The following is a 24,895-nucleotide window of genomic DNA, read 5'->3' on the forward strand; positions in this document are numbered from 1 at the left end:
TTCTGGATTCTGACCTGGGGACTCCAGGCCATATCCCCACCCACCTTCTACAGAACAGGAGTTGACCCTTCCCACACCCTCTCAGGTCCAAAGGGCCCAGCAGGGGACCATGTGGAAGGAAGAGACAGATGATGGGTATAGACAGACAGCTTCCCTGAAAGACCCCAGAATGGAGCAGAGTTAGCTTGGACCTGAAAGGGATGCTAGTAACTCCCTTCTCCTCTCAGGGCCCAGAGGGTTAGGTTCCTGTCCGGCTTTATTCATCTGCTTTCCGTGTCTTTGGCCTCATAGGTGTGCTGGGCTGGTTACAGGTCTCATCAGATCCAGACACTGACAACCAGCTTGTGCATGACCCTGCAGGAGCCACCTGCTGCTTGCCCCCCGCCCCCTCACAGCTGTGGGAACATCTTGTGACATGTGCTGCGTGGAGTTGCTCTGAGGAGGAGGAGGAGGAGCATAATCAGTTAGCGAGTTGCAGCTGTAGTAGTGATCCATGCCGTGAGGTTACAGTCGCCCTCCCCAAGCTGATCACTGCTGATCCAAGCAAAAAGATGGTGAATTAAGTGCACGCATACATTAAAACACACATACAGAGGCTGGGATGAGCCTCAAGTGACACCCTTGCTCCGGATATGGGGAAGGTGAGCCTGACTAAGTCTTAGGGCTTCTGTGGGCAGAGTCACCTGTGGCTGCTGGCCTCTAGCAGTGTTCATTGGCAGGATGGTGGGAGTTTAGCTCACTTCCATCTGTAGGTGATCTCAGGGGTGTGTGAGACTGGAAGCACCGCCCAGTTCCCTGCATTCATCTTTCACAACCCCACCAGTGGCGCCATTCATTGGGCAGGAAGAACAAGAAAGAGGCCACAGGAAACAGTGGCCGCACGTCAGGCGGCAGGAAGAAGGCCACTTGGACAGAGCTTGAGACCCGGCGGCCACACAGCCACAGAACTCTACGGACCACTGATGGCAGTTGCCAGAAGCCTGGGCCTCCTGCTCTTTCTGCTACTGGCTTCAGGTGAGCAAGCGTGGGTTCCTCTAGCCCTCCTGCCAAGCCTGGGAGACCCTGTGTTGCAAAAGGCACAAGAAGAGACCCAGGATTCAGACAGGGAGGAAAGGAAGGAGTCACAGTGACCGCTCATCTTCTCTTTTGTGGCTTTGTCTCATTGGATCATCCCTGTCATAATAAATTCCATTATGCTGGGTCTCAGGCTCCACTTGTCTCTCCACAAGTGTGCTGTAGGTGAGGAGGAAAGAGAAATGTCCATCCACCCTGGCTAGAGCTGGGTTCTCGGACGCTGTGAGCCAATCAAGCTATTCACCTGGCCTCTGGGCTCCAGGTGATGGCATTGAGGTCTCTGGAAGCTAAGCCTGGAATAGTGGGCAGCTGCTCTGCCTCCATAGCTCATCATCACAGGCTCCTTCTCCCTGTCAGCACTGTTCATAGTGTTATCAGTGACAGGAGCTGGGACCCAGACTACTCCTGTCACACACAGTTCGGCTTAATACACCAATAAGGTTCCCACTCCTGCCTCTACCCCGGGACAGCCAGCTACCACCCTTAGCTCCATGCTCCATGCATGGCTCTGTGTCCTTCTTGACTGCTGAGTGACAGCTCGGCGGAGTGGTGAGGTGCTCCTGTCTCAGAGCCCGGCCCTGCCTTGTTTGCTCCAACTCTGGCAAGTATCGCAGATGTCCACCTCTCTGTGTGTCTGTGTCTGTCACTCGTGAACACCTAACTGGTCACATGGACCAGCATCTCTTGATTTAAAAAAAAACTTCCTCTCCTCTTCAGATGTTGAGGGAGTCAGTAAAGGACAGAGCTCAGTGTCTGGCTCAAAAGTGGACCAGGTATGGTGACACACACTTGTACATGGAAGGTAGAGGCAAAAAAGATCAGAAGTCTGAGTTCTGTCTCAGCTACATAGCGAGTCTAAAGCCAGCCTCGGGTAGTGGAGACTCTGGATGTAAAAATGGATAGAAAGTGACAGTCCTGTTTTTCTCATGGCCAGGGGACACCCTGGGGCAAAGCAGGCTGTCCAAGCAGCCAGGCCAACAAGGCTCCCCCGAGTGCGGTATAGATCCAGTGGTGGCAAAGGTGCTCAGGACTGGGCGCTGTGCCAATCATCCGAGTGACTCCTTTGTGGTCATTGATGCGTCGATGCCATTTGTCCACTTACCCACTGGCTATTTACTCACGTAGTCATGGTGCCAAGAGGGGGCACAAAAGTGACACCTGCTTTCCTAAGGGAGGCTCTTGGCACTCGGAGCCTGAAGGGCAAGGAACAGGCTGTCCTCAGGCTGTGGCTTCAGAAGGGAAGGAGGTGAGTGGTGGGTGGAGGGAGGGGAAATGAAGGGGTGAAGGTTAGGGAATAGGGGGGCACATGGACCACCTTCTGGCCTGTGAGCTCTAGCTTGCCCCCACCTGCTGCACCCCCAACTGTTGAACTCACACTGAGCTCTTTCAAAGTCCTCAGAAAACAAGCCCGCAACACATGTTTAACAGCTTCTCCACTGAGTGTGGAGGTACACACCTGCTGTTCCAGCGCTCCGGAGGATCTCAAGTTTGCAGTGCAGCCTGGGAGAAATCACAAGTGTTCTTCTCTGTCCTTCTGTGTTGGGGGCTGAGAGCTTCCCTTGGTACCCTCCTGGGATTCACAGCAAATGGAGGAAAGCTGTGTTCTCACCCACCCTGAGGCCACCACCCCCTTTCCTAACCCCTGACCACCTTGCCCTCATAGAATCCTTCCCCCGCCCCCACCCCTCCTCAGATTTCATGTGAATGCAAATGTGAACTGTCTTAAGAGACTGAGCCTAGTACTGGGCCTCAGTGCATCTTAAATAGCTCCACAAAGTAGCCAAAATGAATTTAAACAACATCGCCACATATAGACCCCACTCTTATAAAAATATGCTCTAGTATATTTTGCCTGTTTACTCTTTTGTTGTTGCTGTTGTTGTTTGGGTTTTTTTGTTTTGTTTTTTGGTTTTTTTTCAAGACAGGGTTTCTCTGTGTAGCCTTGACTATCCTGGACTCACTTTGTAGACCAGGCTGGCCTCGAACTCACAGTGATCCTCCTGCCTCCGCCTCCCCAGTGCTGGGATTAATGGCTTCTTTGCCATTTCTTTATTGTGAATTTTATTTTGTATCCTGACATTTGAAAATGAACCAGCTTCCTTTAAGTTGAAATTTTTAAGTCAAACACCAGCAAAGGGTATTTAAAAAGCAAACGCCCAGCCCTCCTCTCCCCCACGACTCCACATCTTAGCTCTGTCGCAGCTCCTGGTGGACCTGAAACAGATGGAATCATTTTGCTCCTTCCCACACCCAAGAGTGCAAAGGACCGAAAACAGTTCCCAGAAAGACGGTAGGAATGGACAGCAAATGCCATGGGACGATGCCCAAGGTTTCCTTAGGCTAGAATGAGACTGGCAGAGACTGGAGGTCTGGTGAGACCTGGGCATCGGAAGCACGTGTGTGAATGGTGACTCTTGCTTCCTTCAGTGGGCGTGTGTACATGTGCCTTTCTGGTGAAGGGAGGTTTGATAAAGCCCATCGACATTTATTTCCGTGACAATAAGGATGTGTATTTGGGTGACAGGGTTTCCCCCAAGCTGAATTGCATACCTAGTGAGCCCCACCTTTAGTCCCAGCACTTGGGAAGCAGAGGCAGGAAGGCAAGCAAAGTTGGAGGCCAACTTGATCTACATAGGACTATGTAGAGAGAGACTGTGTCTCAAAAACAACAACAACAACACACCTTCCATAATACCTAAGAGGGGATGTGTGCCGAAGTATATTATCTCTTTTCTGAAGGGTGAGAAGACGGAGCCCCAGAGCAATTGAGTAATGTGCCTATCAACAAACAACTAAGCAGTAACAGGAAGTTTCTGCGCTCTGCAGCACGGAGCTCCAGCACTGAAATCCTAGAAAGGGGTCTCTCTGTCTAGTTAGGGAGGTTCCAACCACCTTCTGACTTCTTGGTCACTCTGCTTGCCAGCCTCAGCCTGCTCTGCCCCGTACCCGCTCCAGGCAACATTTGGGAGGCTAGGGCAAAGCAAGGCAGAATCAAATTGAATAGGCCAGCCTCGGAGGACAAGGTGGGTAGGTGGAGCAACCGCAGGGAACCAGGCAGGCTCTGTGGAGCGACAATGCTGATAGATAAAATGTTTTATTGTAAAAGGCGAAAGATTTATACACTCTGAGGAGAAACCAGAGCATACCATGCAAAGACTTTGTCTAGAGCCCTCTAAGGTGGAAAAGCTTCTTTTACCTGAGGTTTGAAGGGGGCGGAGCATGCTGGGGCGGAGCATGCTGGAGGGCAGCAGCTACCAGGGCTCCCAGTCCGCTGCCCCATCTCACTCGGCTTCCTCCCTCAGGTGAGACGACCACGGTGGAAAGTCCAACGAACGCCTGCCAATCCAGCAAGGCCTACGAGTATGACTCTTTCTACTTGAACGACAGAGCTGAGTGTTTTAACAGTTGCCAGCGATTGGAGGACAGTTCCTGTGATGTGGGGAACTTGCAGAGGTGAGGGGACAGGAGTCTGGGTGAAATGGGAGGAGTGACCTGCTCGGAAGCTGAAGCCGGAGGGTTATATGCCCCCAGGGTCCTAGAGCAACAAGCTACTCCCTTCCTCACCCTTCCATATTTCCCTTGGCGATCAGAGTCCCTACTGTCTAGGACAGTGGTTCTCAACTTGTGGGTCTTGACCCCTTTGGGGATTGAATGACCCTTTCACAAGGGTCATTTAAGACCATTGGAAAACACAAATATGTGTGATTCATAATGGCAGCAAAATTACAGTTAGGAAGTAGCAACAAAAGTAAGTTTATGGTTGGGGGCTCACCACAACATGAGAAAGTGTATTAAAGGGTCACAGTGTTGGGAAGGTTGAGAAGCACTGGACTAAGACGAGCAGAGATGAATCAGCCTGTCGTCTCTGCCTTAGGAGCAGTGGATGGAACAAATAGGGACACACACACACACACACACACACACACACACACACACACACACACAGTGATGATGCAGAGTGTGTGTGTGACTGATTACACTTTGTGATCAGTCAGAAGTGTGGACAGGGTGTCAGCTTAGCCCAGAAAAGAAGTCTGCCAAGATCTTGCCCTGGTAGGTGGCAGCCTGGGAAAGGGCTTTGAGGAGCATAGAACAGGTTTCCAGTGGACCCATGCAGTGGTAGGTGGATATGGCTGCTTAGCTTCATAGTACTGGAAAAGGACTGCAATGCTTTGAACGGTGAAGAGTACAAAGCAGTGCAGGGGACCAAGGTAACAATGTCAAGACAGGACAGGCAGAGGATAGAACTGAAAAGATAAGCAAGGAGACAGGTATGAAGGGCCAAGTTAATTAGACCATTATTGGAAATGGGGAAATGGCATATCTGATGTTAAGAAGGAAGTGGCTAGTCCCTTCTCTCTCAAGCTGCCATCCTGCAAACAGTCATGGATTAGGTAATGCAGTTTGTTGAGCCAAGTTGACAGTTTGTGAAGGACTCAGTTCGGCTGGTTAAAAGATGCACCAAACCCACCGGGCGGCAATGGTGCACGCCTTTAATCCTAGCACTTGGGAGACAGAGGCAGGTAGATCTCCATGAGTTTGAGGCCAGCCTGGACTACAGAGGGAGTTCCAGGACAGCCAGAGCTGTTATACAGAGAAACCCTGTCTCAAAAAAAAAAAAAAAAAAAAAAAAAAAAAAAAAAAAAAAAAAAGCGCACCAAACCCAATAGAAAGAATTCCAGAAGATTGCCATGGCCACAGCAATAGAATTTACTATCATGGGATTCATTGGCTTCTTTGTGAAACTGATCCATATCCCCATCAATAACATTATTGTGGGTGACTGAGTCTTTTCTCAATCATGAGAACTAGTGAACAAATGACAGTGTGACAAGCTCATGAAGTAAAAAGCTGCCTGTATACTTTGTGTCTTTTCTTTTCTTTTCTCTTCCCTATGAGGTTTCCTATTTCTAAATTAAAATAATTTCAAAATAAAAAAAAAGAAGGGTGTGGCCAACTTCACATTCTAGACTGATTGCTTCAAGGAGGGACCCAGGAGTGGGGACATATGTGGAGGTGAGATCAGGTAGGGTGTAATTCTGCAGGCACCATGAGCCGCTCAGGAATGATGGCTCAGCGAGGCCAGAGGTGGGTTTTGTGAGACTGAGAGGCTGGCTAGATGGGGCAGGGGAAAGGGAACCTCCGGATGCTGTCTCTGCTGGAACCATTACCATAAGAGCTCTGCCTCTGGTCTCTAGGGAAAGGGACCAAAACTCACCTGGGGTTGCCATAGAAGTGCCCAGCTTACAGTCAGGTCTAAGGAAGTGGCTGATGAAGGGATGGATGAAGACAGTGTTCAGATTGAGATTCATTCCTTCAATGGCCCGAAAATGCTCCCAGCCCTGCCTACAGCCACTCTGGCAGCTTCTTAGACACTTGGAAGCCCAGGTGCCTACGTGCCGTTTTATGGCCCTTGAGAAAGCCGCTTCCACTCCAAGCCTTCAGTTTGCCATTTTATCTTCACAGCAACACCGTCTTCAGATACTCTTCTTTTCACTGTAATAAGATGCCTAGCAGGAGCAGCCTAAGGGAGGAGGCTGGATGGCAGTGCTGTCCACCATGGTGGGGGAGGGCATGGTGGATGGAGAGGGTCTGTCCATGGCAGCAGGGGTTTACGGCATGATGTGCTCACACACACACCTTCTCAGGGAGGAGCCTGGGAAGCCGAGGGACATAGGAAGCAGCCCTGGCCCCTCATGTACTACATCTGCCATTGAGGCTCAGCTTCCCAAAGGCCCAACCTCCCAAAACAGTACCACCAGAGGAGGTTTCAAGTATCAAAACACATGAGCCTGTGGGGACATTTACATCCAGACCATGAAAAATGCTCCAGGGTAGATCCTGTTATTAACCCATTTCTCAGACAACTGCATTTCCGTGCAGCTGAGAATAACTTGCCTATGGCTGGCTACACAGCAGGTAAGAGGCAAAATTGACAGGAGCTGGGTATAGAAGGCTTAGTGGCTTTCAGTTTACCCACCTGTAAAATGGGATCTACAGAATGATGGCAGACATAAATCTACACCTGAGTGCTGCAGTTACCCCATCATCTATACTGTGTCACACTGCTACATTTTCTTTTTCTTGTTTAATTTATTTATTATGTATACAATGTTCTGCCTGCACATACACCTGCAAGCCAGAATAGGGCATCAGAGCACATTATAGATACCTGTGAGCTATTCTGTGGATGCTGGGAATTGAACTTAGGACCTCTGGAGGAGCAGTCAGTGCTCTTAACCCCTGAGCCATCTATCTCTCCAGCCCTACATTTTCAAGCCTGTGCTCCCGACCTCTCAGGCTTCTTCACAGTGTCCCTGAAGATTGAGAGACTAAAGCATGGAGGAGGTATCAGCAGATAGCAGGACCTCAGTAAATGGCAGTATGCCTTATTTTAATGGCTCTTCTGATTAGAAAACAAATACATTGCTGGATGTGGTGGTGCATGCCATTAACACAGAGCAGGTAAATCTCTGAGTTCAAGACTTGGTCTACATAGTGAGTTCCAGGACATCCCAGGCCACAGAGAGAGACACTATCTCAAAAAACCCAACAAGCCGGGTGGTGGTGGTGCATGCCTGTAATCGTAGCACTCAGGGAAACAGAGGCAGGCAGATCTCTGTGAGTTCAAGGCCAGCCTGGTCTACAAATTGAGTCCAGGATAGCCAAGGCTACACAGAGAAACCCTGTCTCAAAACAAAACATAAAAAACAAACAATGAGCCAGGTGTGATGGCTCATGCCTTTAATCCCAGCACTCAGGAGGCAGAGGCAGGAGGATCTCTGTAAATTTGAGACCAGTCTGGTCTACAAGGCAAGTCTAGGACAGCCAAGGTTACACAGAGAAACCCTGTCTTGAAAAACAAAAACAAAACCAAAAGACAAACAATGACAAAAATAATACATGTTCATTGGAAATTAGCTATAGAAAGGTAGTAACAGTTTCCCTTAACACACCAACCAGAGACGGCTGTTGTTTGTTTGTTTGTGGCCTCTTACATGACATATAACTCACACTTATTTCTTTGTGGGAGGCTCATGCTGTTGAACGTTCTTGATCATGTAGAGAATTTGTGATTCATGGGAGTAGGGATAGGATTAACTCCAGCAGAAACTGACCCTAGTAACTTCACTCCTGCCGACAGATTGTGGCGGTCCAGTTGCTCCACAGCCTTCCTACCTCTTGATATTGTTTGCTTTTTCCCTTGTGCCATCCTTACAGGTGACTGTGGTGCCATTTTTATGATGACAGACACTGAGCACCTTGTTTTAGTCCTTTTGTACCTTGGCAGCTCTATTTTTGCTTGTTGGTCTGGTCTGCAAAGCCGTTTGAATTTTCCATGGCGATTTTGGGGACCCTTTGTATTTCTGCATCATCTTTGTGAATATGTACACTGAGGATATCCTTTCTCTTCATGGATTTCCTGTTCACTCCCTCAGCACTGTCTTTTGACCACTGGTAGAGGTTTTCATTTTCAGTTAACGTAGTTGATCAGATGTTTAGGCTTACTCTAAGTATTGCTTGTGTGTATGTGTGTGTGTGTGTGTGTGTGTGTGTGTGTGTGTGTGTGCGCGCGCGCGTGCATGCGCATATCATGCCAGAGTGTATGTGTGGAGTCAGTTCTCCCCTTCCACCTTTCCATGTGTTCCGAGATTGGTGTCCAACATCTGCTCCCGGAGCCATCATCGCACCAACCCTCTTGCAGTTTTAAAGAATTTCTATTCTAGCCGGGCGTGGTGGTGCACACCTTTAATCCCAGCACTCAGGAGGCAGAGGTAGGTGGATCGCTGTGAGTTTGAGGCTAGCCTGGTCTACAAAGCGAGTCCAGGATGACCAAGATAGCATAGAGAAACCCTGTCTCAACAAACAAACAAACAAAACAAACAAACAAACAAACAAACAAAAAACAGCTTCTATTCTAAGCGAGGCAGGCATGGCTATTGGAGCTCCTTTAATCCCAGAACTCAGGAGCTAGAAGCAGAGGAATCAAAGAGATCAAGTCCATCTTAGGTACTTGGTGAATTTGAGGCCAGCCTAAGCAATTTAGACCAGACCCTGTCACAGACAGAAAGAAATGAAACAAAACAATAAAAAGAACAGTTGGTTTCTACACCAAGATCACAAGAACACTCCTTTCCGGTTTCTTGAAAAGCTTCCTTGCTCATGCTTCTAAGGTCTGGTGAGAAAAGAGCAGACAGGGGAAAACTTGCTGTTTATTCAGAGCCGCCGAGTCTCAGGTTTGTTTCTCTTTCCTCACATCTCAGCTGTAACCTCCTGACGCCCTGCTGTGGCTCTATAACGCTTGTGCCTATCTATAGGCAAAGCCTCATCTCACGCCTGCCATAACCAGCGCTGAGCCGCTCTCTTCCCCTGGACTTGTCTGTCCTGATGACATAAAGGAAACCAAACAGTATTCGGGAATGGCTTCCTTCCCTTAGCGTGCTCTTGCGTGCGGTCCATTCCTGCTGTGGTCAGCAAGGTGTGTTTTGTGACCACCACCAGTGACCTTGGTTCATCAGGAATTCAGACTCTCAGTAGAAAGAGTTTAGGAAGAACAGGTGTCCCCAGGAGAAGAGAGGCCACAGGCTCTGAACTTTGTGTTTATGGTTTTCTACTGGATGTCATCTCAAGTTCGTCACTGTCCTAGCTGCTATTGACAGCCTGCCACAGGCATCTTTGCATGACTTGGCTTCTCCATGCATTCTTAGGAGAACAAACATAACATCTCTTCCTGACTCAGAAGTAGAAGCCAAAAGCCATGATTCTTAAAAATTGATACATTGGGGCATTATCTACTACTACTAGTAGTAGTAGTAGTAGTAATAATAATAATAATAATAATAATAATAATAATAATAATAATAAAAATAACAACAAGAATAATAATCTTCACAAACGTTAGAGCTGGAGAGGACGGCTCAGCAGTTAAGAGTGCTCACTGCTCTTGCAGGTGACCCAGGCTCAGTTCCCTGCACCAGGGGCCCTCGGCCACCTATAACTCCTGTTGCAGGGGACCCAGCACCCTCTTTTGGCCTCCTTCAGGCTCCTGTCTCAAATGTGATGCAATTTATATATAACTTCACACACCCTTCAAACCCACCCTTAGAAAGCTGAAAAATATTTCTAACACCCCAGAAGGCCTCCCCTGCTCCTCCCCACTAACACCCCACCATGGTGGTGATTGTAGTGTGGAGGTTCGTTTTTTTTTCTTTTCTTTTCTTTCTTTGTTTTTATTTTAAAAAGGAAATGTGTATTGCTGTGTTACGAGGTGATTATAAACCCCCTAAAAAAAGCAAGGATGGATTTTAAATATCAGTATACATATTCATCTAAAAGGAAAAGAAATAAAACAAAACCTCAAAACTGCAAAGTGCAGGGTCATCATCATTGTGCGTCTACACACAGAGCTTGTAGACTGCAAGACAGGTCACAGACTCATTTTCTTAACACTTATTTTTAGATTTTTTTAAGGTTTATTTACTTTACATTTTGTGGGTGTTTTGTGTGTGTGTGTGTGTGTGTGTGTGTGTGTGTGTGTGTGTATACACCATGGACCTGTGATGCCTCTGAAGGTCAGATCCCTTGGAACTCGAGTTATGAATGGTTATGTGGGTCTTTTGCAAGAGCAACAAACGCTTTTACTCACCGAGCCGTCCGTCTCTCTAGCCCTTGATGGTGAGTTGAGTCATGATGGTCAGTTGTGTTGAGCAACTAAGAGATTACCTATGATTGTGTCTGAGGTCATTTCCAGAGATAATAAAATTACGAGAGCTCTGACCAAGCCAATGATTCAGCATATTTATGAGATCAAACTTTGAATAAAACCACTGGGGATAGGAGAGTGGAACTGGGAAGCCGTGGCCTGCCTAGAGGCATCCTTTTGGAAGGGAACCTCTTGGCCCTGCCCATTTCCTGTTAAGCTCTCTGCTTCCCAGCAGCAGTGAGAAGAGCAGCCTCTTCCATCCACTGCCATGGCTTTCTGCCTCACCATGGCAGAGAAACAATAGAGTCACACAGCCATGGGCTGAGCCCTCTGAATCCGTGAGCCAAAATACATACTTACTCCTTTAAACTGTGTCTCTTACAAAAAAGCACACGGAAACAGCAGTGGCACTGTGGTCACAATTCTATAGGCCTGTGCTCACATAACACATAGCTTCTCCTTCATCAGCACGCCTGTGCCACCGCGCTCTCTCTCTCCCTCCCCACTCCTCTGCCTCCCCCCCCTTCTTAGCAGAGTCTCTAGCCCAGGTTGGCTTCAAACTCACTATATAACCAAAAATAACCTTGCCCTTCTGCTCATCTTACTGCTCTCTCTGAAGAACTGGGATTACAGGCGTGTGCCACCATACCCAGTTTATGCAGTGTTGGATTCTAGCACACTACATTTCATTTATTTGTGCATTATATTCTTTAAAAAAAAAAAAAAGATTTATTTATTTACATAATTTATGCATATGAGTGCTCTATTTGCAAGTGCATTTGCCTGGCAGAAGAGAACATTAGATCCCATTATAGATGGTTGTGAGCCACCATGTGGTTGCTGGGAACTGAACTCAGGACCTCTGGAAGAGCAGCCAGAGCCCTTAACCTCTGAGCCATCTCTCCAGCCCCCAGCCACCATTCTTTTCTTTTTCTTTTTTCTTTTTCTTTTTCTTTTTCTTTTTTTTTTTTTTTTTTTTTTTTTTTTGGTGGGGGCCAGGGGTAGTGAGTAGTGTCAAAGTCTCCTAGAGCCCAGGCTTCAAATTGGCTATGTAGCTAAGGATGGTGTGGAGCTCCCAATCCCGCTGCCTCCCAAGCAGCCATGCACTACCACAGAGTTTTGGTACCCTGAGGAGGATGCAGCTGATAACCCCACATACTCTGTTCATCATTAGAGTAGAATTCAGTATTAGGATATTCACATGGTGTGAGGACATCACTGCAGTCACTCTTCTCTGCTCATCTGCAACCCACTGCCACTCCTGCTCCACCACAGTCGGCTATGGCCAGCCTCCTCCCCTTTAGGGTCATTGCTGGGCATTTTATATAAAGAGAGCTCTTTTTCTTCCTTCCTTCCTTTTGCACAGGGAGGCTCATCCATATTTCATGGTATTTATTTTAGTTCGATTACCCCATGCAAATATGTTACATTATGTCGTCCATTTGCCAATCGATGGGCATTTGAATTGGTGCCAGGTCTTGATTAGTCTGAGTATTGTTCCCGTGAACATTTTAATTCAGGTCTTTGAGGCCATATGCTGCCATTTTGGTGAGGAATATATGCCTGGGAACAGAATTGCTGGAATATAAACTGAATATATACTGAGATCCATAAAAGACTGCCAAATTGCTTCCAAAAGTTGTGATGACATTTACTTCCTGTCAGCAGAACCTCGGGTGTTTCTGGCCACTCTAATGAGGTTCCCGTTGGCATTTCACCATGACAATTAACCTTAACATTTTTGCATGTGCTCATTGGCCATTTGGGGCCAATGGGCACTTAAACTCACTCTCTCTCTCTCTCTCTCTCTCTCTCTCTCTCTCTCTCTCTCTCTCTCTCTCTCTCTCTCTCTCTACCCCCTTTCTTCTTCTGGCTTCTTTGTCAGCATTTCCAGGAGGTCATTCTCCAGCAGAAGAGGATCACCTCAGTGTATCAGCATGGTCCATATAGGGCATGGGGGTTGAGGGGCCAGCCAAATAGCTTATTTCTCTCTGTCCGCTTGAGGAGTGGTCATCAGGAGTGGCTTAGCATGAGGTGGATGTCTGGATTAAGCACATAGAAAGACTGGAGGTAGGGTAGGGGTGTGGAAACTGCTTCTGAATGGAGCGTTCCCCCCCACATACAAGATGATTGGAAACTCCCCAGTGGTGGTACTCCCAGCCTCAGGAGGTGAAAGACAGATGGGAGGATATGATCTTGAGGCCAGCCTGGGCCAGTCTTACAGAAGAGAGGAGGGGACAGCAACAAAGCAATATAAAATCATGAGAGGTCATCATACCTTACAACCACACTGAGAGTCTTCCTTAGGACAGTGAATTGGGCTATTTTATAAAGATGAGAAAGACCTTTAAGTATGTAAAGTAGAAATGTGTGTGTGTGTGTGTGTGTGTGTGTGTGTGTGTGTGTGTGTTCAGTTCACTATTTGCTACTTTATGTGGCAATAAAAATCTTTTTTTTTATTATTTTTGTGTTTTTGTTTTTTGTTTTTGTTTTTTTTTTTTTTTTTTTTTTTTTTTTTTTTTTTTTTTTTTTTGAGACAAAGTTTCTCTTGTATCCTTGGCTGTCCTGGACTCAACTTTGTAGACCAGGCTGGCCTCAAACTCACAGCAATCTGCCTGCTTCTGCCTCCTGAGTGCTGGGATTAAAGGCGTGCAGCACCACTGCCCGGCTAACAAAATCTTAATATGTCTACAATTTCCTATTTTATTTGGTACCAATAGCAGCTAACACTTCTCTGACAATCAAGGCAGGATAATCTATGTTGCTCAATTAAGTCTGACAGCCTCATCCCTCAGTTTCTGGCCAATGGTTTTCCTATGCTGTCTCCTCTCAAGAATGCTTGCATATATTTGCATGGGTTCCTTATCTATTCTACAATCTATTTTCTGTTGTCTCTATAGAGACCTTTCTCCTTGATAGCTATGGATATTCACAGTAGCAACATCTGCGGTAGGGTGCTTGCCTAGCGTGCCTGAGATCCTGTGTTTTTCGAGGGTGGGGAGAAGAGGAGAGGGAAGGGGTGGGGGAGGAGGAGGAGGAAGAAAAGAGAGAAGAGAGAATTCCCTTTGTCTCCATAGCTACTCCTTTCCATGGCCTCAGTCTGAATGTATCTCCTTCTCGCCCACTTGCCTCCTCTCACTGCCTCAGCCTTCACCTATTCAGAGTTCCTTGGAAAGATGAATAGTGAACAGAGGGCTGGGGAAATGTCTCAATCAGTAAAGTGCATGGCATACAAGCACGAGGAACTGAGTTCTGACCTCTGGGACCACATTAAAGAAAAGTTGAGCTGTAGGTGCTGGAGGAATCCCTCATCGGGTAAAGTCTCTTGCCATATGCTTGACAACCTGGCTTCAATTCCTAGAACCCACCTAGAAGAATGAGAGAAGCCATCCTGGCAAGCTGTCCTTTAGCCTCCAGATGCAAACTGTGGCGTGTAATGCAATAAACAAGTATATAAAGGTAATTTAAGATTTGAAGAAAGAGGCCACCATATATGGCTGTGATCTCAGTACTAGGAAAGCAGCAATTAGGGCCCAGGGCCAGGGAGAGGGACCCAAGTATTGAGGAGGATTCTAATTTTCAGCACCACGGAGAGTGGCACCAGCTGCCATTCCCCGCCCCCACTCCTCCCCCCAACCCCCATTGAATGAATGACAACAGCCTTTGAGTTCTGTTTGTCTAATACCACCATCTGCTTGCTCCCCAGGCAGTCAGTTCCCATGTGACTTAGTTTTCTTTCTTAACAAGCAAAGAAACAAAACATTTGTTTAAGACAAACATAGTGGCACATGCCTTTAATCCCAGAACTTGGGGGGCAGAGGCAAGTGTTTCTCTGTGAATTTAAGGCTAGCCTGCTCTACATAGTGAGTTCCAGTCCAGCAAAGTGTATATAACAAGACCTACCCTTTTTTAAAAAGGGCAAAACAATTAAAGATTTATTTATTATCGTGTCTACGGTGTGGGTGGTGTCATGCATGTCACTGCACACTTGTGGAGGTCAGAGGACAACTTTATCCAGTTAGTCTCTTTCCATCTTTATGTGGGTTCCAAGACAAACTCAGGTCATCAGGCTTGCTCAACTTGTGCCTCCACTGAGGCATCTTGCTGGTCTGTAGCTCAGTTTTCTTTTTTCCTTTCTTTCTTTTGTGCCTCAGTTTTCAAATGTTGGATTTCTAGTATACAATTAGCACTCAATATGTGTGCACAAAGAGATTTAGTCAAATGAAATATGCAAAGTCAAAAGCACACGAGAAGCTAGGCATCATCACTGGTCATTAAAAAGGTGCAAATTGGCCGGACAGTGGTGGAGCTCACCTTTAACCCAGCACTTGGGAGGCAGAGGCAGGCAGATCTCTATTAGTCTGAGAGTTCTAGGGGGGAAAAAAGATGCAAATCAAAGCCACCAGGAGACACTGTTTTGTACTCATAAGGATGGCTACAGTTTAAAAGAACAAACAGACAACACAAGGCTGAGTTTGGTGGTGCACACCTTTAATCCCATCACTTGGGAGGCAAAAGCAAATGGATCTCTGAGTCGAGGCCAGCCTGGTCTACAGAGTGAGTTCCAAGACAGCCAGGGCTACACAGAGAAACCCTGTCTCAAAACAACAACAATAACAAAAATGCCAAACAAAACCACTGTGTTGGCAAGGCTATGGAGCTACTAGGACTTTCCTACACAGCAGGTGTGAGTGTGAAAAGGCACAGCTGCTGTAGACAACCATTTGGTAGCTGTTAAGAAGCATATAGATAATTATCATATGACCTAATGATTCTATGCCAGAAGGATTAAGTCTTCCATAAAAGGCCATGCATGAAATTGCACAGCAGCCCTGCTCACTATAGCTGAAAAGTGGGTGATCTTGTTTCCTTTCTGTTCCTGTGGTAAACACCATAGTCCGAGGCAACTTATGGAGAGAAATGGTTTACTTGGCTTCCATGTCCACAGCACAGTTCAGCATCACTGAGGGGAATCAGGGTGGGAACTCAAGCAGGAACCTGGAGGCGGGAACTGAAACAGAGAATTTGGAAGGACACTCCTTACTGGCTTGCTCCTCATGACTCACTCAGCTCGTTTGCTCATACAATACGGGATCACCTGCCCTTGGAGTGGTACCATCCATAGTGGACTGGGCCCATTGCAATCATTAATCTAGAAAATGCTCCCACAGACATGCCCACATGACAGTATGACTCTTATTTGTGCCACGTTGACAAAAAAAACTGTCCAGCATAGTGGGAAATATTCAGATGCTGTCAGTATGTGGATACCTAGAGCTGCATGTCCATCACGGGGTAAATGCAAAGATGCATATGTCCACAAATGGTGGGGCCCAAAGATCCATGGGTGCTCACCAGTGGAGCAATGTATCCATGTGCCCGCCAGTGGCCAGATGAAGAGATCTATAAGCCTGTCAGTAGCTGGGTGCATTTCAGAAGGACTGAAACCACAATGCAGGCTTCAGCACTAATGAGTGGGAAGTGATTTGCTAAATGCAAGAAGCTGGAGTCGGAGGGCCACACAGTGTGTGCTTCAATATACGGTAAATCCAAAATAGGCAAAGTTCAGGCTGGATGTGGCTAGATTGGTGAAAGTCCAATGCTGAGAAGTGGGTGTGGTTACTATACACCTGTAACCCCTGCACTCCAGAGGAGGAGGAGGCTGGAGGATCATGAGCTCAGATTCTCCTTGGCTGCAGAGTGAGTACCAGTCCAGCCTAGGCCACATGAGACCTTGTCTAAAGAAGAAGAGGTGGGGTTTACAGAGGCACAAAGCAAATTGGGTTAATGGTTTCCAGAGACTGGTGAAGGGGTGGGGGTAACTGCCTTATGAGTGTGGGGTTTCCTTTCGGGGTGATGGGACTGTTCTAAAGTGAATGGTAGGGATGTCTTTGGAGCACTAGGGATGTGCTCAACACCTCTGAATACTGCATGCCAAAATGGTTAATATATGGATTTACCTGATATTTTACTATTTTTAAGAGATAAGCATGGGCTGGAGAGATCCCTCAGCACTTATGAGCACTTACTGCTCTTGAGAAGAGCCAGGTTTGGCTCCCAGCACTCACTTGGTGGCTCACATCCCTCCCCAGTGCCAATGCCATGAAATCTGATGTCCTTTTCTGGTCTCCAGGCATGCAAATGGTGCACATACATATGCACAGGCAAAACACTCATGCACACAAAATGAACATTTTAAAATACAAACATTAGGATACCCAGTCTTCCTCTGGACTTCTTCAGGGGCTGGTTCCCAAGTCACTCCTTTCTTCACATTACAAGCCCAGGGTCTCTGGTCTTCTGGTTTAGCTATCATCCCAAGAGCCTGATGAGTGGGTGGCTCAGTCTGCAAGTTCCTCTTTTCCCAATCCCTTGCCCCTTGCAGCTACTGGCTGAACTATGAGTCCTACCTGTTGAAGAATTCCACGCAGAGTGTGGACATGCCTTTCGTTAAGGCGTTGATCCAGAACATCAGCCTGGACATCTCAGAAGACCTGCTGTACTCTCTGATGCCCTCCCAGGTGAAGAGCTTCCTGTTGGCTGGCTCAGACTTCTGTTGGTGCCCATCAAAACATTCCCCTCCCAAGTCCTATTCAGTGTAGGTGTGTCAGTGAATTAACGGAATGTGTGGAACCTGGTGGTGGGTTAGCCAGGGTGCTGGGAGATCCCTGAACTGGCCCTCCTACCACTGCATTTGATGTCCTCAGGAAGTTTTTCTCCAGGGTTCCTGGGGTGCTCATCTGAAAGATGAGTCTCTGGCCCCTCTAAACCTAATGTGCCCACTAACCTCTCTGACAGAGCACATATCTGAAGACAGATTATGGGCATGCTTGGCCTCAGAGAAATTGAATGGGAGAATTCTACCTTTACACTGGCCACAGTTTAAACCCCACCTCTGCCCTTACCAGCCATTACCTTTCCTATCCTCAGGTTCCTCACCTGATGTATTGACCACTTTCAAGAGTATCAGAAGCTCTGCAGGATGATGCACACTTGTCCTTCCAACACTCTGGAGGCAGAGGCAGGAGGATTGGGATTGCTCCTGGCCTCCAGGCCCAGTTCAAGCTATACAGATAGCCTCTGTCTAAAAAAAAGAAAGAAAGAAAGAAAAAGAAAAGAAAACAAGCCATAAACATATTGGAAAGAGCATCTGAGTTAATATCCAAGGAGCTTTTGGTCCATCGAGGGCTCAGCAGGTCCAGCCTCCTTGCAGGGAGGAAGTTGAGGATAGAGGTCCAGGCAACTGGCTGAGTTGTTCATCACCTTTTGTGATGTACCTTCTGGGTAGGGCTCACACTGGCTCAAGGCATCACTAATGTGTCCTTTTGACAAGATCTGGACTAGGAAGGTGAAACTGGGGCTTCAGCCCCAACTCTTAGTTCCTTGTTCCCATGAACATGGATCCTTCTGAAGCAGGGAGCTAGTGGTTGCAGGCTGAAGTCCCAGGGTACCCAGGAAGTCAGAGACTGGACGAAGCATGCCTGGTGATTTCTGTGAAGGTTTGGTCTAACATTCTAACTATGCTTGGTTTCTAAAACACTTCACTGTTGGCCAGGAAGGAGTTCACAGTTGAGGCAAACACGAGCCCTTTGTCTCCACACTGCTTTCCTCTTACTTCTTTCCAGGACGCCCCTCTGCAGTCCTCTCCCCACACTTAAAAGATGAGCACGGCTGGCTGTACCAACACAGACAAGCTCAACTGATTCCTGTGATGGGGAAACTGGTGATGCTTGTGCAAGGGCCTAGCCCATGAGGAGCAGAGCTGGACTGAGCCAAGTACTCTGCTGCCCCCAGAACCAAAAGTTGCCCCTCCACCTGGCGTGCTGTAGTTTCCCTCGCAACTGGGATGGTAGTGGCACCTGAGTTGGGGCTGGAATCCTGAGGGTTAGGTAGGTGCTGCTGGTTCTGTGGTTACAGATCCCAAGGCAGGTGATGCAGGATGAGGACCAGCCCGCTGACAGAGTCCGACTTCCCAAGAGCCTGTTTGGAGCCCTGGCTGGCAACAACAGGTCTACAGTCCGGTTGGCCATAACTATTCTGAATATTGGTGCAGGGAATGTCTTCAAGGTAAGAGGCCTTCTGGGAGGCCAGGAAGCTTGCAGCATGAAGCGCTCAGTGGGACAGGGTCCCTGAGATTGTCTCTAAAACAGTCAGCTCATCCAAGAGCCATTTCTGCAATCTGTGAGCCAAAGACTATTGTGATACCCTGACCTTAGCACATGCTGGCTGTGTATAAAGTCCAAGTGTGCTCAGGCATACTTGTGTGCCCTTGCACACGCATAAGCACTCATGTCCTTCTGTATCCCTGAGTATATATAATCAGGTGTGCTCAGATGTGCCTGTCTCTACATGGGCAAAAAAAAATACTCTCCCTCTTCTGTGCATGTGTGCTCTTGAGGCATGTACCCATCCACTTAAGCTCAGATAGATGCACCCTTGGATCTAGAAGCTCTCATCCCTCCACCTAGAGGTGTTTTCCAGCATTTACCCCACTTCCTTGCTGATCTGAACCTCGAGCTCTTTCAGTTCAGAGAACTCAGAAATTGGCTTTTCAAGGAAGGTGGTGTGAAGCCTAGAGCCCTGCCCTGCCCCACCCAAGTATGTTATAGGGAACAGCAGGAATAAGGGCCCTTGGTCCCCTGATCTCAGACTTTGACTCCAATGAGGGCATATCCTAGAGTTTCCAAGACCCCCAGCTAGGCCAGGTAAGGTCAACCCATTCCATAGCTTAACCTCCTGCCAATCTTCTCCCAGGGACCCAAGCTCCTTCAGGACAATGGCAGCAGTGTGTTGAACAACCGCATGGTGGGCCTGAGTGTGGGCCAGATGCCTGCCACCGTGCTGTCGGAGCCTGTGGAGATTATCTTCTCCCACCAGCATCAACCACCTGTGAGTCTTCTGCCCAGGCCTGGCAGTTGCTGAGGGGCACACAGTGCATGAGCTCTGAGAAGCCATGTATGGGACCTTGTGCCCTTCACCCTACTACGCACACCCAGAAGAAACCATCAGGGTCATGCACAGTTATGCCCTGTACATGTGAACACACACGCACCCCATACTCTCCCACCCCCATGAATGTGTGAGCACCTGCGTCCATGCTCGCCACACTGGCCAGGCAATGATGCTGAAGGCATGCATGCATAGAAAGGTAAACCTTCTTGTGCCATATTTGTGGTATCTCCCACATGCACAATGGCCCAGGGAGCATCAATTGAGGTAGTCAATCTCTCCATGTAGCCTACAAAGTCTTTCCTCTTAAGACACATGCAGACCCCTAGTGGTGCCCCCATCTGTCTTCTCTTCTTTCCCCCTTTTCCTCCTCCTTCCTCTCCTGACTTGCACTCTCTCCTTTCAGAATGTGATCCTCACCTGTGTATTCTGGGATGTGGCTAAAGGTAGGTCTGGAAGCCCTTCCAAGAGCACGAAGAGAGGAAGCTACAGGCTTCCATAGGGCTGAGGGTGAAGGTAGGGGCAGGCTCTCCCTTACCTTCTGCCCTCCCCCCTCCTCTGCCCTTACCTGCCTGTGGCCCCCAGGAGACTGGGATTCCCAAGGCTGCTCCACAGAGCTCGAGGATGAGAGGACTGTGTGCCGCTGCAACCACTTGACCTTCTTTGCCTTGCTGCTGGTAACATCCCGTGCCCTCCTGATCCCAGTGGTCCAGTCTCTGTCCCTGAGAGAGGCTGCCTGGCAGGCTGGGGTTTGGGAGATATGTGGGTCTGGCCTCTGGGTGATGTGATCCGGGCTCGGTGTCATCCACAGAGGCCGATCTTGGACCTGGCCACGGTACAGGCTCTCACTCGCATCTCCCAGGCAGGCTGTGCAGTCTCCATGATCTTCCTGGCTTTCAGCATGGTTCTCTTTGTTATCTTCAGGTGAGTGGTCCCCATCCCCTTTTCCTCCTGCCCTCAGTGAGGTACAGGAAAGGGATAAAGCGTCTTTGTCCTGTGGCCTCACACTGTCTTCTCTGGTCCTTTGTGTGCTCGCTAACAAGGTGGGACTAAGGGTTGAAGTTGAAAGTGGCAGAAGCTCAGCTCCAAATGGCCAGCACATGGCACAGGAACTAGAAAACTCACAGCATGTGGCCTCCAGGCAGGGCTAAAACTAGGGGCTCCAGCTGAGGCCCCAGGATTCGGTCTCTATTCACAACATTGCTCTCTCCCTTGTCAGGATGCTAATTTCACCCTGTTGCCTTGAGCACTTCAGGCTCTGGTCCCAGCTCCTTAGATATTCAGGCAAAAATGAAGCTCCAGAAGTGAAGTTTTTAAGCACAACCATTTTGAAATAATTATAGACTAACTGGAAATTGCAAAAATAGCACAGACAGTCTGTGGTTCCATCCTGGAACTTCTCCAAGTATCATGTCATATGTAACTGCAGAGTGTCATCAAAGCCAGGAACTTGGCAGTAGTAGAGCATGGCTAAGTAGTCTCAAGATCCCTTCAGTTTCATTGCTTTAGATATCATCTGTGTGTGCATGTATGGTTGTGTGTGTGTGTGTGTGTGTGTGTGTGTGTGTGTGTGTGTGTGTGTGTGTAGCTATGATTTGCAAGGCCCTATCTAAATTAAACCTCATGGCCCAACTTTCAGAATGGTCCTAGTTGCAGCAGATGGCTGAACATTAAGCCAGGTGTGTGGTCCCTGTGGGCACAGAACTTTAGGGGTCACACTTCTGGAATGCTGGGATTTCACTGTGCTGCTGAGACATACCTGCATGGTCAAGCCCGAGAGGCATGAGAAAACCAAACTCCCTCAGTGTCGCAAGTTACACAGTTTAGCTAAGTAATCTGTCGAACTGTGAGGTTGGCAGGACGCATCATCCCCAGAGAGCAGAGAACCATAAAAGGGCTCGTGAATTTGAACCTGAGAACTCACACACTGACTCGTGGCAAAGATGGAATAGCCAGGCAGGACCTGGCCATGAGGATGATGGCATGGCTGTGTGGCTGTGGCATGGAACTGAGGTAGAGAGATAGGCCAGCCTGGGTACCCCGTATGAGCTGTGGCTCCTTGGGGCTGCTCACTGGCTCTTCTCTCCCAGGCTCTCTCTGCAGAGGTTCAAGTCTGAAGATGCCCCTAAGATCCACATGGCCCTGAGCGTCAGTCTGTTTCTCCTCAATCTCACCTTCTTGATCAATGTGGGGAGCGGCTCTCAAGGCTCCCCAGCTTCCTGCTGCGTCCGAGCTGCCATATTCCACTACTTCCTGCTCTGTGTCTTCACCTGGATGAGTCTGGAGGCCTTCCACCTCTACCTACTGGCCATCAGGGTCTTCAATACCTATTTTGGGCACTATTTCCTGAAGTTGAGCCTGCTGGGCTGGGGTAGGTATAGGCTGGAGGGGGAGAAGGGAGGTTGGAGGGCCAATGGGGTAGAGCCCAGGGGAATCTCAAGGCTTGAGCAATGGCTGGCTGGAGGGACTGGAGACCTCCACTGAGGGAACACTGGCAATGCTTGCTTCTTCCTCTTGTCCCCAGGCCTGCCTGTTCTTGTGGTCATTGGTGCTGGGAGTAGCAGTAGTTACGGCATTTATACCATCCGTGACCAGGAGAACCGCACCTCATTGGAGCTGTGAGTGAGGCTGGTGGAGGCTGAGTATATGGAGGCCTTTGGCTTCATTGGCGGGAAAGACAGGAAGAGAGGTCTTAGGGAAAGAACAGCAGTGTCAAGGCTGGGAAGGCAGTCAGATCCAGGCTTGTGGTACAGGAGGTAAATGGAAGTCTGGGGTCAGAAAGTGAAATAAGGGAGGAAGCCCAGGAAAGCCAAAAGCAATTGGGACATCTTCTTGGTCACTACCCATCATCCAAGGAAGCCTCCTGGGGCTCAATGCTCGAGGGTTTCCTCCTCAGCCCCAGCGGCTATCCACTTTCTCCAGGTGCTGGTTCCAGAAAGAGCCTGCCCTCTATGCTACTGTCCACGCCTACTTCCTTGTCACCTTCCTCTTCGGTGCTGTGGTGCTGGCTCTGGTGGCCTGGAAGATCTTCACTCTGGCCAGTGTCACAGCAGGCAAAGGAGAGGGCCAGACCTGGAAGTCGGTCCTCACAGTGCTGGGCCTCTCGAGCCTGGTGGGCATGACCTGGGGGCTGGCAGTTCTCACACCCCTGGGCTTGTCCACCATCTACATCTTTGCCTTCTTAAACTCTCTGCAAGGTGAGGCTCCGGGGAGGCTATAGGCTGTCTCATTGGCACCAGGGGGCACTAGGGGTTAGGGAGGGCATTCTACAGGACACAGGATTTCACAGGAGCTAGTTCAAATCAAAGGTGCTAATTTTAGATATCCAAAACTCTTGTGGGATCCAGGACAGCAAGAGTGGCTGATGTCATAGGGTCCAGGGTCAGGAAAAGCCACATAAATCAAAGCAGATGCCCCCCACCTTTTGCTCTGGAGCTGTGTTGTCTCCAATGCAGCCTAGGTGACAGCTTATTCTTCTCTCTCTGACTTCCAAAATGGCTGCCTAACATGGCTGCTTCAAGCCTCGTGCTGAGTCAGATGACTATCTAGTTCTATCCGGTTCTAACTTCGAAGGCGGAGTCATGAGAGTTGATGTGACATGACAGAATCCTTAAGAAGCTTTCGGTACCTTTTAACTTCCCAATATTGTTATTGTTGTACAGTGTTTTCATTATAAATTCCCTGTAAACACACAAAGTTTGCACGTCTCATTGCACATCTTAGTCCATTCCATACTTCCTCTACTTTTCTATACTCTACTACACCTTCCCTTTGCATCTCTCAGACATGCATCCTGTAGTAATTCTTTATAGAAATGATGGCAGAGGAGCCCAATGTGATAGTAGCATTGGTTTTATATATCTGAAAATACTTTCATTTTTGCTCTTCCTTTTAAGGTAGACGTGTGTGCAATTTATCTCAAGGCCAATGTTTTTGATCTCTAAGGTTTTTTTATTTGGCTCTCTTTCAGGAATAGGTTTTATTTCTGCCTAATGTTTTCACTAAATGCTTGAACATTTACAGTGGAGCCCTTTCTGTTCCCCCGCCTGTTCCAGGCTTGCTGAAACCCTCTCTTTACCACAGGGCTCTTCATCTTCTCCTGGTTCATCATCCTCTACTTCCCAACTCGGAATACCAAAGCTTCCTCTTCTGGCACTGCCCACCTGGACCAGGCCCACTCCATGTCGCAGGAGTAGTCGTGCAGGTGGCTGCAGTTTGCCTCACTTCTGGATGGTTTGTGTGATCTTGAACAGCTACCTACTTCCTTCTGGGCTCCATTGCCTTCTCTGTACAGCGTGTCTAAGGAGGAAAAGGATGGGGACCAGGCTAGGCCACCTGGCTTTAAAGTTCCCGTTCAGGATGCTGGAGAGATGGCTTGAAGAGGACACTGGTTCAGTACCCAGCACCCACATGGCATCTCACAACTGTCTATAACTCAAGTTCCAAGAGACCTGACACTCTCTTCTGGCCTCCAAAAGCACCAGGCATGAAAGTGTTGCATATACACATGTGCAGGCAAAACATTCATACACATAAAATAGAAATTAAAAAGTATTTTAAAAGCTCTCATTCAGATGTGTTTATGGGTCCAAAAAGCCACAAATGTAGATTTGCAGGAATCTAAAATCCCTATAAGCCTGAGACCCCTGCCAGCAGAGTATCATCTTTATCCTGGCAGCTGTGGAGACAGATCTTCGTACCTAAGCAGTTGTTTTCAGCCACTGACCACCTCTCGTTTCACCAGGAGCCCAAGTTAAAAGAAACTCCAGTCTCTCCCCTTCTTCCCCTGTTACTCTCCTGAGGGACACTCAGGAGGTTGACTGTCCCCCTGAGGGACATTCAGGAGGCCATCGTTGTATGCGTGCTAGGACAGTGGGGGACAGGAAGTTTGTTTCAGGGCTATGATAGTCTTTTTTATTAATATCTTTTTTATTAATTCATTCATATTACATCTCAATTGTTATCCCATCCCTTGTATCCTCCTATTCCTCCCTCCCTCCCGCTTACCCTCTACTCCCCTCCCCTATGACTGTGATTTGGGAGGACCTCCTCCCCCTGTATATGCTCATAGGGTATCAAGTCTCTTCTTGGTAGCCTGTAATCCTTCCTCTGAGTGCCCCCAGGTCTCCCCATCAAGGGGACATGGTTAAATATGGTGCACCCGGGTTC

At 48.2% G+C, this 24,895-nt stretch overlaps 2 protein-coding genes across 2 annotated transcripts; both read left to right on the forward strand.

Annotated features, from left to right (window-relative positions):
* Positions 1-768: 768 nt before the first annotated feature.
* On the forward strand, positions 769-24,068 carry Adgrg3 (adhesion G protein-coupled receptor G3). Its single transcript, XM_051169155.1, has 12 exons — positions 769-1,014; positions 4,377-4,527; positions 17,163-17,298; positions 18,695-18,844; positions 19,532-19,666; positions 20,133-20,172; positions 20,312-20,403; positions 20,538-20,650; positions 21,817-22,097; positions 22,251-22,344; positions 22,649-22,923; positions 23,810-24,068. The coding sequence occupies exons 1-12, from the start codon at positions 963-965 to the stop codon at positions 23,920-23,922; spliced, it is 1,632 nt and encodes a 543-aa protein (XP_051025112.1). The 5' UTR covers positions 769-962; the 3' UTR covers positions 23,923-24,068.
* LOC127209505 (protein transport protein Sec61 subunit gamma-like) lies at positions 5,460-5,885 on the forward strand. Its single transcript, XM_051169154.1, is given in 2 exon segments — positions 5,460-5,547; positions 5,743-5,885. Coding segments are annotated over 2 exon segments (207 nt in total). The 3' UTR covers positions 5,862-5,885.
* Positions 24,069-24,895: the final 827 nt, after the last annotated feature.

This window comes from Acomys russatus, chromosome 26 (assembly GCF_903995435.1).
Source record: "Acomys russatus chromosome 26, mAcoRus1.1, whole genome shotgun sequence".
In the NCBI taxonomy this organism is placed as follows: domain Eukaryota; kingdom Metazoa; phylum Chordata; class Mammalia; order Rodentia; family Muridae; genus Acomys; species Acomys russatus.

Excerpts from the sequence above, each read along its gene's own strand:
- Adgrg3 (XM_051169155.1), top strand. The coding sequence starts at position 963 with ATGGCAGTTGCCAGAAGCCTGGGCCTCCTGCTCTTTCTGCTACTGGCT. Across the intron at positions 1,015-4,376 it reads CTTTCTGCTACTGGCTTCAG|GTGAGACGACCACGGTGGAA; the intron begins GTGAGCAAGCGT and ends TTCCTCCCTCAG. Across the intron at positions 17,299-18,694 it reads ACTCTCTGATGCCCTCCCAG|ATCCCAAGGCAGGTGATGCA; the intron begins GTGAAGAGCTTC and ends CTGTGGTTACAG.